The sequence below is a fragment of the Parus major genome, chromosome 4A (assembly GCF_001522545.3).
Source record: "Parus major isolate Abel chromosome 4A, Parus_major1.1, whole genome shotgun sequence".
In the NCBI taxonomy this organism is placed as follows: Eukaryota; Metazoa; Chordata; class Aves; order Passeriformes; family Paridae; genus Parus; species Parus major.
Window position 1 is genome coordinate 16,995,791 of NC_031772.1, and position 17,649 is coordinate 17,013,439.

Genomic DNA, 17,649 nt, shown 5'->3' on the forward strand with positions numbered 1-17,649 from the left:
CTAATATCAGTGCAGAAAGGATGGCCACAAAACAATCTTTCTTACTCTTTTTCCAACAAACCAGCAGGTTTTCCCCACAGAAAACCTCTCCAGGAGGCTTCCTGCATGAGCTGAAGGGCTCTGGAAGATGCTGCACCTTTGAAATGGTGGTGCTTAGCTCCGTTGTTATTTCACAGGTTTATCTCAGAGGAGCTGGGGAATTGGCAGAGCCCAGTGTTCTGAAACACCAGCAAAGGATTCACAAACCAGGAGAGGTTTAGATTAGATACAAGGAGAAATTTCTTTCCCAAAAGGGTTGTCAAGCACTGGAACTGACTGCCATGGGAAGTGTTTTTTTAAGGACCTGTAGATGTGGTGCTTGAGACATAGCTCAGTAATGGACTCAGCAGTGTCAGGGTAAGGGTTGGACTCAATGATCTTAGAAGTCTTTTTCAACCTAAAAGTGTTTTTCAGTCTAGAAAGTTCTGTGGTTCTGTGTTGTTGGAATTCACCCTCTGAAGTTCTGGTTGGCAGAGGCCAGGGACTGGTGGGATATGGTTCAACATCTCAGGAGTGTCAGCTCAATCTGTGCGTGGTTCTATGATAAATGATAATAAAATTTAAGTAAATAGAACATTAATTAATATGTGAGGTTTCCTACATTAACATCATGTTTAATGGGTAATAATTGAATGCAAAGCTCATCACTGACCTACAATTAGACTTCAAACCACTGACCAGCACCTTGAAAAAACTCATACACACAAGAATGGCCCAAAATGGCATCCCTGGCTAGAGTTTAGCTCTTGCTTCACATCTCCTACAAAGAACAAACACTCTTCCTGACCTCTCTGTGCTGCACAGTATTTCCTTTTCTAGGAGGGGATGAAAGGCTCCAATAAACAGGAAAGCACTCAGAAATAATAATAAACCCTCAGACTTTGGAATGTCTTCTTTTTCTTTCCCAAATTACTTCTCCCCATTCTTCAGTCTCATGTGTTGAAATGAGAAGCAGGAAAGCAACCCTTGGGCTGCTCACTAAATTCCAGCAGAGAAGCTGCTGTGGGGAATGAGCAGCACCAGGAAAGAAGAAGAAGAAGAAGTAAAAATAAGAGAAGCAGCCTCTTCTGGCTAATAAAGTCCAGCCTTGGTCAGCCCCATCTGTTGTCCCCTGTCACAGAGGACACGAAACAGAACCAGCTGCATATGAAGGACATCACATTGGCATTGTGTTTTCTAAGGAAAGACACTCAAGCCTGTGCTCCCAGAAGATAAATCCCAAAAGTGGGCATGGGTGAAGTAAAGGAGAAATTCATCATGCTTAAGGGCAAAAATGCTGCTAGAGGCTTCCACTGTCCTCTCCATTACACTTGTCACAGTAAGAGAACAGATGACACTGATGGAAAGCCAGACTGGAAAAGGGTTTGTGATCTTCTGAATTGTTTGCTTAGGGTTGTGAACTGATTTAAAAATACACGTGAAGCATAAAACCTCTGAGCAAACCAACTAAGAGACCCCGAATATAGGTGGTATTAATGATTTGGAATGTAACTACAGTAGTTACAATTCAAAACCAGTGATATATTTGTTTTCCTGTTAAGATGCCAGTAGAAGTGGCAAAGAGACACAAGCAGTCTTGGTGGCTTACAGATAATAGTTGTTCATTTAGCACAGAAAATCACTGGTGGGTAATTGAGGTTTTACACAAGTCAGAGGCAAAATCCATTGTGAATTCAGCACAGCCATGCAGAGACCAGAGCTGGCATCAACCAAAAAAGGGAAACTCTCCACTCTCTCTGGATAGAATTTGCTGCTAAGGCTTCACCAGAACCAAAGAGAAACAGCTGATGGAGAGGGTAGCAATTCACAGAATTCACAAAACAGAACGAAGCTTTGCTCAGACACCTCTTGGTGGAAGAGTCTCTGCTGAAGGAGACAGCAGGAGTGAAAAAACACCCATCCATTACCTTTGGCCTCTTCCATTCCACTTTCCCTTTTGCTGCTGAGTCATAGTAAAGGGATTCATGTGAGGCTGGAAACTCGGGATCCTCAAAGAGCCGGCCCTGCTGGAGGCACTGCCCCTTCAGCTCCTGGTACCTCTGATCTCGGAAGAGTTGCACTGATGAAGACATCTTCCTGTCCAGATAAAATCAATATTGGACAAACTGATCCATAGCTGATACCACTCCCTAGCCTTTAACAAGAGAGCATGGAACTTGTTGTAAATGAGGTGACTTATTTATTTAAAATAAAACAAAATAACACAGTTTATAAATTAGATTATGTTAAAGACTAGGTAAGTATAAGCTCAAGATCTTAGAGATAAGGATTGTATTTTTTGTCTGAACAGAATTCTTATCAGGAAAGAGCCCAGGCCAGGCACAAGCCCAATATTTTGCTTTGTCTAATTGATTGGAAAGGTAGCAAAGTGAGGCTTGGCTCTCAGTCTGCACCATGTGTGAAGAGCTGGGCCATCTTTCTGTCCTACAGTCTCCTTCTGGCCACTAAAGCTTGAATTATCTACTCCAAATCTTATGCCTAAAAACAAATGAAACCAGATTTCCACATTTCTCCATCTTAATTTAAGGGACAATACTTTGGCTTGTACTGTTGTCTTTGAACTTTATGTTACATTTCAGGGAAATTATTTCCCAGAAGGAGAAAATATTTGCAAATAATTGATGAGAACTAAAATTATTTTAAAAAGCACAACAACAACAAAAAACCCAAACAATATGTTCTAAGACCTTAATTCCCAGAATCCTGACTATCAAACTTGGCAAGTTTATGGTCGCACCCACAGAGCTCAAGTAAATTGCTTTAAAACATTTTACAAATGAGAAATCAGTTAGAGAAATCACTCAGGATGGTTTGAAATGTGGGGGACATGAGGGATGTCTCTGCTTCAAGAGAGGGGGTGGTGAGAGCATCTGAACTTACCCTGTTTTGGGGAGGCCCTCTGTGTCAGCTCCTTTCCCCTTCCTTCTGGACACAGGCTGGAATTAGAGATGTCTCTCCCCTTCCTTGCCTACAGCAATAAAGACAAATGCAGGTTGAATTAACCAACATCCTGCTCTGGAGCATGGCACTGCATCGTCCTGGCAGCCACCCGCTGTTCCAGCTGCAGGGAGCTCAGGCTCATCCCACAAACTGGGCAAGACTCCACAGATCTGAGGGAAAATAAACCAAGCTTTTGCAGCTGTGCAAGTGAGCAACAGCAGGGGAAATACAGAAGAGCAATGAGGAACACTTGGAAATGTCAAATTTGTCGTGGTCTTTGTTCTTGTGAGTGAAAGCTGTTTGTGGACGCCCCTGGATCCCTGGAAGTGTCCAAAGCCAGGCTGGATGGAGCTTGGAGCAATGTGGGATGGTGGAAGGTGTCCTTGCCCATGGCAGGGATGGGCTTTAAGATCCCTCCTCACCAAAGCCATTTTGTGATTCTATTACTTTCTGGTTACTTATCTCCCTCAAAAAAAAAGTGTTTCAAGGCCTCTCACTTGGCAGGTGGCCTCCCAAGACAGGGCAGATAGATTTGCTTCCCTGCACAAACCATTTCTTCAAATTCACTTGTCAATTTTAAAGAGGTACCTCAGGGACCACAACAAAACAGTCTGACTAATTTGGGTGGGATATAGGTTACTTCATAATAACTGGCATTCTTGAACATTAAAAATTCCCCATGAGCTATCTAACATTCTAAACCGAGTCTATTTGTTTTTAAAATAGCCCCTGGGTGATGAGGTTTCTGTCACTGCCTAATTCACTGAGACAGGTCTTTCATGACCTCATTCACTTCCCTTGCTTCCCACCTATCTGCCAGACAGGAATGTGAGTCCTTCCAGGAGTAACACTGCATTCCACAGCAGCCCAGAATGTTCTGTGGCACTGCACACAAGGTGATAAAACACTGCCTGGGCTGCTCAACAAGGGAGACATCAACAAGGAGGAGGCTTCTGCTCCTCTTCTCCAGCTCCTCTTCTCCAGCTCCTCTTCTCCAGCTCCTCTTCTCCTGCCCCTCTTCTCCAGCTCCTCTTCTCCTGCTCCTCTTCTCCTGCTCCTCTTCTCCTGCTCCTCTTCTCCTGCCCCTCTTCTCCTGCCCCTCTTCTCCTCCCCCTCTCCAGGCCCCCTGTGACATCTGCAGTGTGTTTTGGGGCTCAGGTTGCCAAGGCTGCTCATCCTGGCTGCCAGATGTTTCACCCCCACCCAGGAGGCACTGAACTGAAGTCCCATCACCATCTGGGGAAGCAGGAGGAACCCACTTCGACAGGAACCCAGAGCTGCCCATTTTAAACTCAATAAAAATATCTCTTTCCCGTTGGAAAGCCCTCCACCCAGAATGCCAGTGCAGTTTCTATACAGCAGCCTGGTGGTTTGAGCACTGAGGATGGGGGAGCACAGCTGAGCCCGCCTCTCCTGGGACATTCACCTACCAGGACATGGCCTGAGGCAAACCTGCTTCCCATTCCAAGGTTTACTTTTGAAGCAGCTCCCAGTTTTGGACCCTCAGTTGTTGTCTCAAGCTCCCAAAGAACCACACTCGTTCCTCCAGCTGGGGCACAGAGCAGCAGAGCATCCCCTGCTCCACTCCCACGGCTTTACCCTGGCTCTGCTGGCCTTGCAGTGCTGAGGAAACATTGGCAGGGCTCTGCCAGGGCTCCCTGCTCTGCCATGTGATACAGAATGAGCTGTGCACTAAGAAACACAGTCCTAAAAATACTGCAGCCCAGCTCAGAGACACTCTGTGGCTCAGCAAGAGAGAAGGGAACACTCCAGGGGAGGGACAGAGGAGAAAAGAAAGGGGGAAAAATCCCTGAAGAGCTGTACAGGTCACCCATTCCCCCGTGGTATCAGAAGTATGGGAGGTCTCACATCACTCAGCTTTCAAACTCTCAGCTTTTCAGTCTCTCTCTCCCCCTCTGTTTTTCCAGAGTTTCCCATTCTGATTAGAAAAAGAGTTTCAGCAGAAGAGTGAAGTGGAGCTGGTGTAGAGTCCCCTCTTCAGCCTGACCACGGAACAATCTCAGTTTTACTTACAGTTTGTACTCAGAGATGATTCCTCTGCCGGAGCCAGCCAGAGCATGGATAAATCACATTTAACTCTGGGTAAATACCAGCTCCTGGCCTTAGGAGCAGCCATAAATTAAAGGGACATTCACTTGAAATCCAGGTCTTGACCAGAGCACTGAGATGAGTTTTGAGTGTTAAACTTTCCAGCACTGTTTTTTTACACTCACATTTCCCTGTTTTAACCCTTCTCTCCCCCAGCTGCTACACAGGAGATCCACAGCAAACAGCACTGACTGTCCAGACAGGCTTGTGAGGGAAAACCACACCCTCCTAATCCTTGAATTCCTGCAATAAATACACAAACCTGGACAGAATTCACCAGCTCTCATCCCAGTTTAGTTATTCTGTGTAACCAAGTGACATGCAGGGCACACCTGAGGCAGAGCAGGTAGTGCAGCTGTTGAGCCCAGCCATCCATCCTCCCACTCCCATCCCAGCCCAGGGGTGCAGGGACAGCAGGGCTGAGTTTTTCCTGACCAAACCCAGCACTTTCAGCCCCAAAGGCCAAGCAGCTGCAGAGGGCCCCAGTGCCAGATGAAACTCCTCTGCAAGGAGGAGGCTTGGTGTGCTGTAACACATAAATTCTATCACACACCCCAGCTTGCTGTTCCAGCTGCAGGATTCCAAGGAATTTCCATGCACAGCAGCAGGACTAAAAGGGCAAAGTGCATTTCCAGGAGGGATTTAAGGCTATAGTTGGGCACAGCTTTGAAAATGAAACTGTTTCTTCCAGAAGTGGATCCTGAGCTGAGGCCCACGTTCCTGCTGGTTTGGGAGCCCCATCTGGAAATCCCATGGAGGGATGGCAGAAATGAGGCACACAGCATGTTCCATGCTCTGGGGCAGCCTCCCAGGCTGACAGAGCTGGGCTGCCTCAGCCTGGAGAAGAGAAGGCTCCAGGGAAGCCTAAGAGCAGCATTTCAGTTCCTAAAGGGAGTTTATAAAAAAGAGGGAGAGCAACTTTTTACATGGGCAGACAGTGATAGGACAAGGGGAGGCAGTCTTAAATTGATAGAGGGGAGGTTTAGGTGAGGATACCAAGAAGAAATTCTTTCCTGAGAACTGGCACAGGTTTCCCAGAGGTCTCCCCATCCCAGGAAGTGCTCAAGGCCAGGCTGGACTGGATTTTGAGCAGCCTGGAACAGTAGAAGATATCCCTGCCCAAGGTGGTGAAATGAGATGAGCTTTCCAACCCAAACCATTCTGTTATTGAATAAATCCAGTCTGAAGATTATTGTCCATTTGCAGATACCAAGTTGTCACCTTAGCAGCCACCCACAGCTGGTTCTCAGGTTTCTGCCCTGTCTTGACAACACACAAAAACCTCCCAGCTCCAAACTCTGCTCCTGCAACACTGATTCCTCAGCAAACCTCAAAGCCACTGTTTGGACTACAAGAGCAAAACAGGGACTCAAGTATTTCACTGTTTGCAAACAAATTTGGTATTTTCCCAAACATCTCTGTTTCCATAGTTTGCTTCAGAACAACCATGCCAGGAGCGCCTCCAAAAAAGCAGCCCCACAGCCAAAAGCTTTAAATCACTCTGAACTGGTTTTCTGTAAAACTAATTAAAGGAACTTCCAGAGCTCCAGCTGGAAAAGGTTATTGCTCTTTCTTGCTGTGCAGGGTGATCACAGGTCCTTACAACGCAATGGCTTTGCAAATCTGTATTAACAGTGCAGGGGAAATTAAAGCAGTTGAAAATCTTCCACTTCATAAACACTGTGGTTTCACTGCTGGCTGGTCCACTGCTACTGCTGCAGCAGAAGCACCTCTTCTAGAGAAATTTACTCATTCAAATTCTTTAAACAGTTCAAGACATTAACTGGGAGGCTTTATGCTGGACTGGATATCCTCTCTTCTACATAAGCCAATAAAAAATGTATGAAGTCAGTGTTAAATCCATGTTGTGTGGATGTGCAATTGCATTAGTAAGAATATATTCAATTTTGATCAAATTTGCTGCACAGCATAATTTAATAACACCCTGTCCAGTATTAAGGACCATGAGCCAGGGCTCCTCTGTTGTTTTGGGTGGCAGTGCTCTCCCTGACTGGGTGAAACACCAAGTTTATTTTGTGCTCTGGCCTCTGCTTGTGCAGCATTAGTCCTTCTTTCAGCCAGTATTTAGATTTTCCAATAAAATAAGGTTAGTTTGACTATTTTATGGCCTCTGTAACTCAGGACTTTCACAGGCATATAAAGGTTTCTCCGTTAGCTCAAGAAATAGCCGTGGGAAGGAGACACAAGCGTTTGCTTTCCTGCAGGAGCAGGATGGTGCCAACCTTGTTCTGCTGTGCAGTTTTGCCACACTTAAAATCAAGAAAGGAAACCACATATTTTCATCTGGGAGTACATGCCCATATCCTATCATTTCTGAGCAGGAATGTGGGGAAGAGAAGCTGGACATCAGGAGCTCCACAAGCTGTTCACTGACAGCATCAGGGCCTGGCAGAATCACCAGGCTATAGAGAAAAGCTTTTCTGCCATAAAATTAATTACAAGACTTGTTCTGCAGCAGCACAGCGTTTAACCAGGTTTTTCTTTCAGACCTCACTGGGGTAGGAGAGGTTCTGTGGCACTTCAGCTGGGAGTCAGAATTTAGATTCTGACTTAGATTTAGATTAGACTAATTCTGACTGATTTAGATTTAGATTAGAGGGTGGGTGCTGGGTCAGGACCAAGCCTGACATTTCCTAAGCCCAGGAGTGGAGCAGGAGCTCTGCCAAGAACCTGCCACTGATTTTCACAGCTTGTTCTCCCTCCAGCTCTCTAGCTCACCTCTTTATCCTAGAGATAAAGTGCAAACTCCTCCTGACCCTGCAGGATGTGAGTACAGAAGCAAACAGATGCTGAGAAAAGCTGCCCTTGCAGGTGACTGTGCCCAAGGGGGAACAACTGCATCTGGCAGGAGCAGAAACACCCCAAAATGTGTAGGACTGGTGGTCAGGGGTGTGTGGGATCTTTTCAGCTTGAGAACTGAGTGAAATCAATATACACCTGTGATTGTTCAGCAGTACAATGCTGATCTCATGGCCAAAACCGCTCAAAGTCCTGGCAGAACACACTCAGAGAGGATGAACTCTGCCTGGACCCCCTCTCTCCCCTCCTTGCCTTTCCCAAGGGAGTTTATCCCCAGTAGCTGCCTGTGGAACACTTTTAACTATTCTCTCTCTCCCCTCAGGCAAGGGCAAAGATTTAAAAAGCAATGGGACAGCAGCAAAGCAGACTTTTGCCTCCACCTGATTTCCAGGTGAAACCTTCAACAAAGCCCTGAAATTCTTAAAGATCATTGCAAGCAGAGACAAAACCCACGGCTCCTTTCAGGATTTTCCAAAGTGCACAGTTGTCTCCATGTTTCAAGAAACCTTGTCCTTCAGTGGCTTCCAGTATAGCCCCAAAATCAGACAGATTTTCAATTAACATCAGAGAAGTACAATTCCAGTTAGATTTTTTTTAAAAAGTCATTTACTACAGTAGATGCCAATTGTTACAATTAACATTAATCCAGTCAAGTGATCCATAAAAAGCTCTGAAGAAAATACAAACAGCATTGTAACTCGATTCATTCAAGCCAAGGTTTTGTGCTGAAGCCACAGGAAACAGCTTTCTCCAGAATTCCACTACCTTTCCATTCTGCCTTTTCATAAAATTAGTTTAAAAAAAGAGATTGCAAATTAATCAGTAACTGCTTTTCAGACCACTCTGTTATTTTATATGTCCGCTTATCAATTATTTTATATACAGTACAAAAATCCCTCCTTCACAAGAACAATGAAAACAAAAAAATACATTTAAAACCCCCCTTGAATTTCACAGTGAAAGAACCCACAGTGAGAACTGACAATATTTTGGAAGATCAGAGACAGGATGGCAAATGGAATTATATGAGCAGAGATCAAATCACACTTTATTAGTCTGGCCCTGTTCTTTGGAATAACTGTAAAGGATGCCTGTAGAGAGAAGAGTGGGACTGGTTATCCCAGAAGAAAGGACAGCACTCATGCTTTGGCAATAAATTCTGCAAAAAAGTTTGGCTCAGAGTTAGCACAGAGCCGTGACTTTATGAAAGAAGTATATATTTAACAAACTCAAGTAATCCAGCATTTTCTCACTGTGTTGGCCCATTTTGGATCACACACAGTTTTCTTTCCTACTGATAAAGGTGTTAATCAGTAAACACCAGTCAGGCACTCACCTGGCTGGGGTCAGACGCTGCTCGGGGCACATCCAGCTCCAAAGTGGCTCCTGCAAACACTGATCCCTCGGCTTTTTAACCTGGAATTCTGTGGGCTGTACCACAATCACATCTCCAGGGGGGTGTGTGTTGGGATAACTCTGCCAGGGATGTCCCAGGGACACCAGGAAAGCTCCGAGCTGACCGAAAGCGCAGAGCCTCGTGTGCTCCTGCCACACAAATCCAGCTGGCTGCAACTGTGAGTGAACTCTTGAAGAAGGAGATAAGGCCAGGCTGTTGGCAAGAGTTGCAGGGTTTGTTTGGATTTATTTTTATTTTTGAGGGAAAAACAACGGATTAATGTGCACCGTAAAAAAATAAAGCCAAAAGTTACATTCCTTATTGGGCAGCACAGCATTCATCCTTCTCTCCCTGTCCTAGTAAAGGAATTGAAAAATAAAGTTTAGAAAAATTTATTAAAAATGAAGTTTAGAACCCAGAAAATAATATATTTCTCTTTGCTGTGGCAAAATAAAAAGTAGGACACAAAGAAATTCTTGACAAGAAATAGATTTGGAAAAACAAGCTTCTCTCCATACTTTGCTCAGCCTCAATTTCCTTTTGGGTAAATCCTAAACATCTGGGTTAATTTGACTTGAATTTTTTTCTGAACTGGGGGCTATAACACCTTTATTTTTCCATTATGTGGGTTTGATTTGTATTTTAGTAAATGTAGTTCCATTTTTGAACAAGCACCATTTCAAAATGCATTACAAAATTCCCTCTGTACCATAGTCTTATATATTCTCCCCAGTTTTCTTCCTCCATTTAATCCTTATTTTAGTATAACTGGTCTAAGTTTACAAATAGGTTCATTCCTTCTCCTCAACATCATTACTGAGCAAATCTCCTAGAGGAGACTGGATCTCAGGGAATGAGTTACATCCACAAAATACTCTGAAGGTGATTAAAAGAAGCATCACAAATTTCTGCACTGCAAGGTTCACCACAGGACAATTTGCTCTTTTACCCCAATTCCTTTTGAAGGCACGCTGAAATTTGGACTGGAAGTCCCTGGAAGCTGCCACTACAGCTTTACTATTTCATGAGTAAAAAAGCCTTACATACTAAAGCCATGTGTTTCCAATTCCTGATTGAGTAAGTAGCCCAGAGTTTAAATCATAATAAAAAGCTGATGCCTGTATATTACACTCAGACTGTGATTCATTTGCACAGCTGAGGGAAGAACATGAAAACCCCCAGAAGAGCACAACAAAATTCCACTCTGTGAGCTGATAATATTCACAGCTTATAAGATGTGTTCTTGCAGTAGCTGCCTTTGCTTTGATCCAGTGCAGAACAAAACCATGAGAACTTTTTGATGTGAGTGGCATAATCCAAGAATTGGATGGGATTTGTCTGGGCTGAGGAGGAGCTCTTGCTGGAAGTCTTGTCAGAAACAGAAATCCCTTTGGACAGGCAGTAAGATGAGCCACAGGGATGGCAACTAATGGAAAAAAAAAACCCTCCTGGAAAAAAGGTTTCACTTATTGTGAACCATTTAACCTTCCAACATCATACCTGAAATCCTGGAATGAACCCTGCAGCCTTTAGCTTCCTTGGTGGATGTGTCCCCTCCTCTGGACTGGTTTCCATCCATGACTGTCCATCTCCTGCTGTCCCCAGTTTCCTCACAGCTGTCCTGCACAGCCTCCTGAGCAGTGCCTCACCACACTGACCCTGCTCCAGACTCCCTGCTTTCCAAACTCCTCCTGCACCCTCAGCAGCAAACCAGAGCCAGCCTGTTTTGTAAAGCGACACCACAGTGCAAGTAACCACCAGAACCTGCTCCTTCACAAGGTCTTCTCTACCCCACATCTGTGTGTTCAGCACCTTGAGCTCAGAGCCCATTTGTACCTTCAGAAATTTCTGCCCACCACCTTGGACACACTCCACTGCCAGGCTCTTGTGTCCCATCAGAGATATGGTCACGTAATTTAATGGGGAAATTTATTAATAAAACATGAGGTGCTTTCCAGAAGAGATTCAACTTAAATCCTGCATGTCTGCTCTATTCTTTCTAATTTCAGCAGTTTGAACAAAGAAGAGCCCAAGAGGCAGAATCTGAAAATTAAGCAGATTCAGTGAAAACTTTCAGAGTTGTGTATCCAGCTGTGCCCGGATTTGCTCAACAACAGCATTTTGAACCTGGATCACTCATCCTTCGTATTGTGGAATTTCGAGAACAGGTTCTTTCCCACTTTCTCCCAAAGCATAAATGACTGGAAGGGTTGGAGTTAGATCAGTCCCAGGCTGATCTAGCTAGCACTGAACCTTCTGCACAGCACTAAGTTAAAGGAAGACAATCCCTAAAACAGAAGGCACAGAAAGGGCCGTGCTTTGCCCCTGCCCACAGCTGTCACAGAAGCTGAAGCGTACAGAGCAGCTTTATCCCCCAACTGCTTTAACCACAAACAAAAGGGAAATTTCTGAACAGACAAGGCAGCACTGCCATGGCTCAGCTGCCCGGAGCAGAGGAGTCTGAAGGGGGCGTTTGGAGTTATTTTCCAGGCAGGCTGGTCACGGGGGGAAGGAGGAGCAGGGGAGCATCCCTGCGAGGGAACGGCCCCAGGATTTATTTCCCTGCAGGACCCACACAAAATCCACCCACCCAGCCTTCCCTCCGGTGAGCCCGCGGAGGGGGAACGCGCCCGGCGGCCGCGAGGTGGCGACATCGCCCAGGGATGCGAGGGTGGGAAAGGCAAGGGAAAGGTGGGAAAGGCAAGGGATGGATGGGAAAGGCAAAGGATGGATGGGAAAGGCAAGAGAAATGTGGGAAAGACAAGGGAGAGGTGGGAAAGGCAAGAATGGGATGGGAAAGTCAAGGAAAGGTTAGGAAAAGCAAGGCAAGGGAGAAGTGGGAAAGGCAAGGATGGGGTAGAAAAGATAAGGTAAGGCAAGGGAGGGTGCCGATGCTTCAGTGGGGATTCAAGGGGTTTTCCAGGTCTCAAGGAGACACAAACAGTTGCTGGTTGCTGGAAAGATATTTATTGTATAAAAACATCAGTCTCATCAAAGGCAAAGAGTTCAGAGAGTTAAAGTCCGTGCTAAAAGCTTTTGGCAAAAAGTCCCAAATTCTGAGCAGCAGCTCTCTGGTATAAAGTCCTGATGTCCTGGACATGGAGTCCTGTTGTCCTGGGCCACAGAAGCAGTTGGTGATGATGATGGTGCTGCTCTTCTTCTTCTTTGGGTGTGTGTGTGTGTCTGTGATCCCCAATATAGGGGATTAACTTAGCAAATCATCCAAACAGCTAAAAACAAGATTCTAACCCAAAACTTTTTACACTAATCCGAGCTTAATTCTAATATGTGAAAACACTGTTCTCTTTATCTAAATCTTACGTATAGGTTAGTACCCTATCTGTTCTATCTAGAAATGTAAGCTATATTTTCATTATGTCTAGAGCTATGTTGAATCTGTGAAGGGTAACACTGAACTTTAAACTGGATAATAAGGCTTTTCACTAGCTAACACAGACTCTTAAGGCATTTAAGTTATATTTTTACTTACTTAAAACTAAAACCTACACTATTATATTATATATATATTATATACACTATATATATTATATACACTATATATATATATATATAGTGTATATTATATATATAAAATCTACGAGAACCAGGAGCGGTTTCACCTGGCGGTGGTGCGAGGGGGGATGCGAGCTGGAGCTGAAACGGCAGAACGGGCAGTGAAATAAATAAAGCTTGTGGGGCTGGAGCTGAAATCACTGTCGGGATGGCAGAGTGACTGCTGGGATGTGAAAGGGACATTTGGGATGGACTGGCTACTGTCGGGGTGCGATAGGGACTATCGGGATGCGAAGGGGCTCCAAGCCCGGCCAGTCCCGGCCCCCCCTTCAGCGCGGCCGCGGTCCCGCCAAGCTCAGGCCGGGCAGCCGCGGCCCGGCCCCTCAGCCCGGCTGTCCTGAGGCGCAGCTCACACGGCGGCCACTTCGGGACCCCGCGGAGCCGCGGCCCCGCTACCGCAGTCCCGGCAGGTGCTGTTTGGGCCCGGGAACGGTCGGCGGGGGCTCTCCGGTCGCGGTCTGACAGGGAGTTCACCGAGGGAAGGTGGGAAGCAGACGGGATCGTCCCCGCAGCAGCGGCGGCGGGGCTGAGGGGACAGCGGGGAGCGGGCTGACGGGAGTGAGGCGGCCAGCACAGCGGGCTGGGATTGGCTGGGCTGGGCTGGGCGGGAACGGGCGGGCCGAGCAGCGGGCTGTGATTGGCTGGGCTGGCCAGGCGGGGGTATAAATACCGTGCGCGGGAGGTACGGGTGGCATTTCGGGTAGGTGTTGTTTGGGAGTTGGTTTGGGTGAGCGCTGCGGAGCCGGGTCAGGGTACTCACAGCTGCCCGGGCCGACCCCTGCGGCTGCTGGGCCGCGGCATCCCGGAGCGGTGTCGGTGCTCCGCTTGGCCCTGTCAGTGCCCGTATGCCCCGTGAGGGTCGGGCAGAGGCGCCGCTGGTGCGCAGCCTGTGGGGGAAAAGCTGTCCTCACATGAGGGGTGGGCGGGATGCGGCCCCGCGGGGATCTGGAGTTTAAAATAATATTAAAAATGCAGGCAATAAAGTTGTTTTAGTCCATTATTGTATTGCTCTTATGTTCTATTAGTATTTTGCATTAGACTATTATACTTTTAAATTCTCTTTCTAGATAAATAGTGTTTATTTATTATAGGACTGGAGCCACAGAGAACATAAAGCCCTGGGGCTGGAGCCAGAGCCAAACCCAAGTGGATCTGAAATAAATCCCACAGGGAAGGGGATGGAGCTGCCCAGGGCTTCCAGCCCAGCCAGTGGTGCTGAGCACAAGCCAGGGGTGGAATCTTGAGGGGTTCCTGGGGCTCAGAACCAGCCCAAGAGCACATTTTGGGGTGAGGAACCTGGGGCTCGGTGGCTGTGCCTTGTCCCTATTTCTGGCTGGGGTTGTGGAAAGGCATGTGTTGGTGGTCAGGTCTCATTAGCAGCCCCCCTTGGGAGGGGTGTGACAGCTCATGGAGACACTGAAATGATGGTAGTGACTGATTTGTGTCCTTGTCAACAGCTCTGGGCTGCAGTGAGAACCAGGAGCAGCTTTTAGCTGGAGGCAGTGGGAAGCTGAGGAGATGGAGCTGAGGCAGCACGGCTGGCAAGACATAAACATGGTAGGGCTGGGGGTGAAACCCCTGTGGGGCAGGGACAAGGTAGGGACTGGGGGGTTGGAGATAAAATAAAGATCTTGCTGAGAACCTGTAGCCACTCCACCTGTCAGCAGTGGGGAGTTGTGGAGCTGGAGTGGAAACTGAGCTGGCAGTGAAATAAAGCTTGTGGGGCTGGAGCTGAAATCACTGTGGGGCTGGGGTGGGAGAGCAATTGCAGTGGTGGAGCTCATTGTGGGGCTGGGCTGGAGATGTAGCAAAGATCCTGCTGTGAGAAGCTGGAGCAGCTTCACCTGATGGCAGTGGGAAGATGTGGAATGAGCCGAATCAGCAGAGCTGACAGTGAAATAAAGATTGTGGGGCTGGAATAGGGACTGAAGGAGCTGAAATCACCAGTTCTTCCCCAGCTTCTCCCCATTCCTCTGGCAGTGAGGGCCCTGTGCAGTGGAGCAGGACGGGTGTTTTTGGGGCACACAGGACACATCCCCTCCTGCCATTCACCATCTGTGTGGGCAGGCATCAATCAAGCTGAAAAACACACATGAAGAGAAAACTCCCTGAGGAGCTCACAGAGACAGGAGTTCCCTTCTCTTTGAATTGCCATTTGTATTCCGAGAGTTGTGTAAACATTAAATATTTAAAACATTGCCTGTAGCACTCTTGTTTCTCGGTGGGATTTGGATAAAGCCGTTCCTGTCTCAGGGTCATGAGAAATGTGCTCAGGCTTAGTGCTTTCCCCTTCTCCATCCGCGATGCCGAGGCCTCCAGGAGCGCTGCCCCTCTCACACAGCCTGAAACCCGAGCCTTGTTTCATGTTGGCAGGAGTTGGACTGGGTTTGGCTCTCTTTTGCCCTATCATTCCTGGTCTGTGGGATGCTGCTGCTGCAGGAACTTTGTCCAAGCCTCCCCAGCATGGGAGCAGCTCTGCACTCCCAGACAGAACCCACTGCTCCAAGCTTTAGGTTTTTTAGCAGTGCCCAGGCCATGCTCACAGCAGTCCACTTCTGCTTTGGAGCTTGGGATGTTTCACCTTGGACACTTGATCATGCAATGGCATTTTTTATTTAATAAAGATCTGTCTTGCAGTTTAGGAAACTAGCTGTGCTCTCACAGTGCTGGTGATTTCTTGTTGCTGGTAACTCTTAGCAGCTGTTGTAGTTTCCCAGGTGAAACCCTTCACATGGAATCTGAAGTCCTGGTTATCACCATCCTGGACACCAAAGAAATTCTAAACCTACTTTGGTGTGTTTTGTCTGTGGCCTCAGGTGGTTCCCCAGGTGTCACAGGAACCCTTGGCCACAACAGGAGCTGAAAGTTGAAATTTGAAGAGTTGTAGCCTATTGCTCTAAATAATCTTTTCCTAGTGCTGGTGTCTGGCATTTAAGGTCACAGCTGATCTACTTTTCTGACCAGAAAAGCAAAGTATTCCAAGTCATTCCGAGTTAAAGATTTGAGGATATTAAGGGCAGGCTTAGTTTTATGTATCTAAATCCATGTCAAGGGGACAGAATGGTGTTTTTTAGTTTGTTTTAATGGGGTAAGCCATGAGGGGATGCTGCACTGGCCCATGTGCCCATTCCAGGGTACTTTGTCACTTTGTCACAGGAATAAGGGAATTGTCCTTTAAGAGGAGAGCACAGGAGGACACGTTTGCCCTTGTCCTCAAGTTCTCCAGCAGCTAACTGCATTACCCTCCCCGTGTCCCCTCCCCACCCAAAGCGTGACCCATTCATTTGCAGAGCTACAAAAGCTTGGCCTCATCTCCCCGCGCTTGGCTCCTGCTGTGAGCACACAAGCAGTGCTTGGGTGGGCGACCTCATTTGAGGGCTGATTTCATTATAGATCAACTGTGTTCCTCCCCTCATGTATTTCATAGTTATCTTTCTCCCTGATGAGGACTTCTTAATTAAAGCATGGACAATTTGTGACAGAATGGCATTTTCCGAAGATTTTCTTTCCTGGTTGCACAAATGCACTGCTCTCCAGAGGCCAGGCTGGTCATGTGTTAATTTAAAATGAAGGTTTTATTGCTGCACCCTGCTCTAGGTGCTGCTCACTGGAAGAAACACCATTTACAGGCTGATGATGGATTTGGCTGTGGGTTATTCCAGCCAGGCTTCTGTCCTGTGCTAATTCAACCTCATTTTGGCATTGGTGACTTTTTTTTCAGCAAAACTGAGGCCATGTCAGAGCGGCATCTTTGTCCCCCTCCTGTCCCCAAGAAGATCAACTGAGTTCTCCTGTTCCACCAACCCTGAAGACCTGAGCAGACCCCAGTGCCTCTGGAAGGTCTTTCTGCTTCCTCTGGTGTTCTCTTCCATGGGCTGTGGCGCTCACAGGGACCCTGCCCTGTCCCCAAAGGCACCGAGGTCACATCAGAGAGCAGGGGAGCTGTGCTGCCTCCAGGACCCCGCCAGTTCTGCCCAGCTCAGCCCCTGCCCCCCTGTCACACTGGGGGATGATCTCAGGGGGCCTGGTTTAACCCCAACCCCACCCAGGCACTCACTCACTGCCTTCCCAGGCCATGGGGAGAGATCAGAAGGGTGAGAGAATGTGTGGGTTGAGATAAAGGCAGTTTAATGCATCAGAAAAGAAGATTTCATGATGATGATGATGATGATGCACTTGTCCAGCCCATGGATGGCTTTCCCTCAGTTTATTTGATAAGCATGACTCCAGATGGTCTGGAATATCCTCGGGTCAGTGGGGGTCAGCTGTCCTGACTGTGACCCCTCCCAGATCCTTGTGCCCCCAAATCTTCTCACTGGCAGGGCATGAGAAGCTGAAAAGTCTGAGCACAGACACTTCTTAGCCATGACTGAAAACAACAGTGTGTAATCAACATTATCCTCACACTGACTCCAAACCACAGCTCCTAGAGTCAGTGCTACTGGGAAGAAAATTAACTCTCTCCCAGCCAAAACCAGGCCAGAGAACTCTTAGTCAGGTCTCTTACATTTAGAATATTTGAATATTAAAAGCTTATGAGTAAGCTTTGAAGGCAGCTAAAGATGCAGGTAAGCCTGATGAGGCTGACAAAGTACAGATGCAATTAAAGCAGTGCCACTGGGGTGTTTATCCCACCCAGGGGTTTTCACAGCTCCCTGGAGCATCTCCCCATGGTTATGGTCACTCCCATCCTTTGGGACACCTCTGCCTGGTGTGTTGTCCGGGGCACAGCACAGAGGCAGCCTGGGGTGACAACCTGAAAAAAGCTTTTT

The 17,649-nt window shown here is 47.1% G+C and overlaps 1 protein-coding gene and 1 long non-coding RNA gene across 4 annotated transcripts in view; one reads left to right on the top strand and one right to left on the bottom strand.

Moving 5' to 3' along the window:
* CAPN6 (calpain 6) overlaps positions 1 to 9,432 on the bottom strand; it is a 49,965-nt gene extending 40,533 nt beyond the window's left edge. Inside the window, exons 1-3 of one of the 2 annotated variants that reach the window (XM_033514123.1) lie at positions 9,245 to 9,432; positions 2,920 to 3,007; positions 1,947 to 2,111 (exon numbers count right to left, since the gene is read on the bottom strand). In XM_033514123.1, the coding sequence (XP_033370014.1) occupies positions 1,947 to 2,111 (165 nt within the window). In that variant the 5' untranslated portion in view covers positions 2,920 to 3,007; positions 9,245 to 9,432. Of the gene's footprint in view, positions 1 to 1,946; positions 2,116 to 2,919; positions 3,008 to 9,244 lie in introns of both variants that reach the window. The other variant, XM_015626253.3, reaches the window with a different exon arrangement.
* A 4,160-nt stretch (positions 9,433 to 13,592) lies between these two features.
* On the top strand, positions 13,593 to 15,412 carry LOC107203825. Of its 2 annotated transcripts, none has more exons than XR_001521367.2 (3): positions 13,593 to 14,164; positions 14,335 to 14,434; positions 14,836 to 15,412. It is a non-coding gene; the product is annotated as an uncharacterized LOC107203825 (long non-coding RNA). The 2 variants fall into 2 exon arrangements; XR_001521366.2 differs by having other exon boundaries at positions 14,858 to 15,412.
* Positions 15,413 to 17,649: the final 2,237 nt, after the last annotated feature.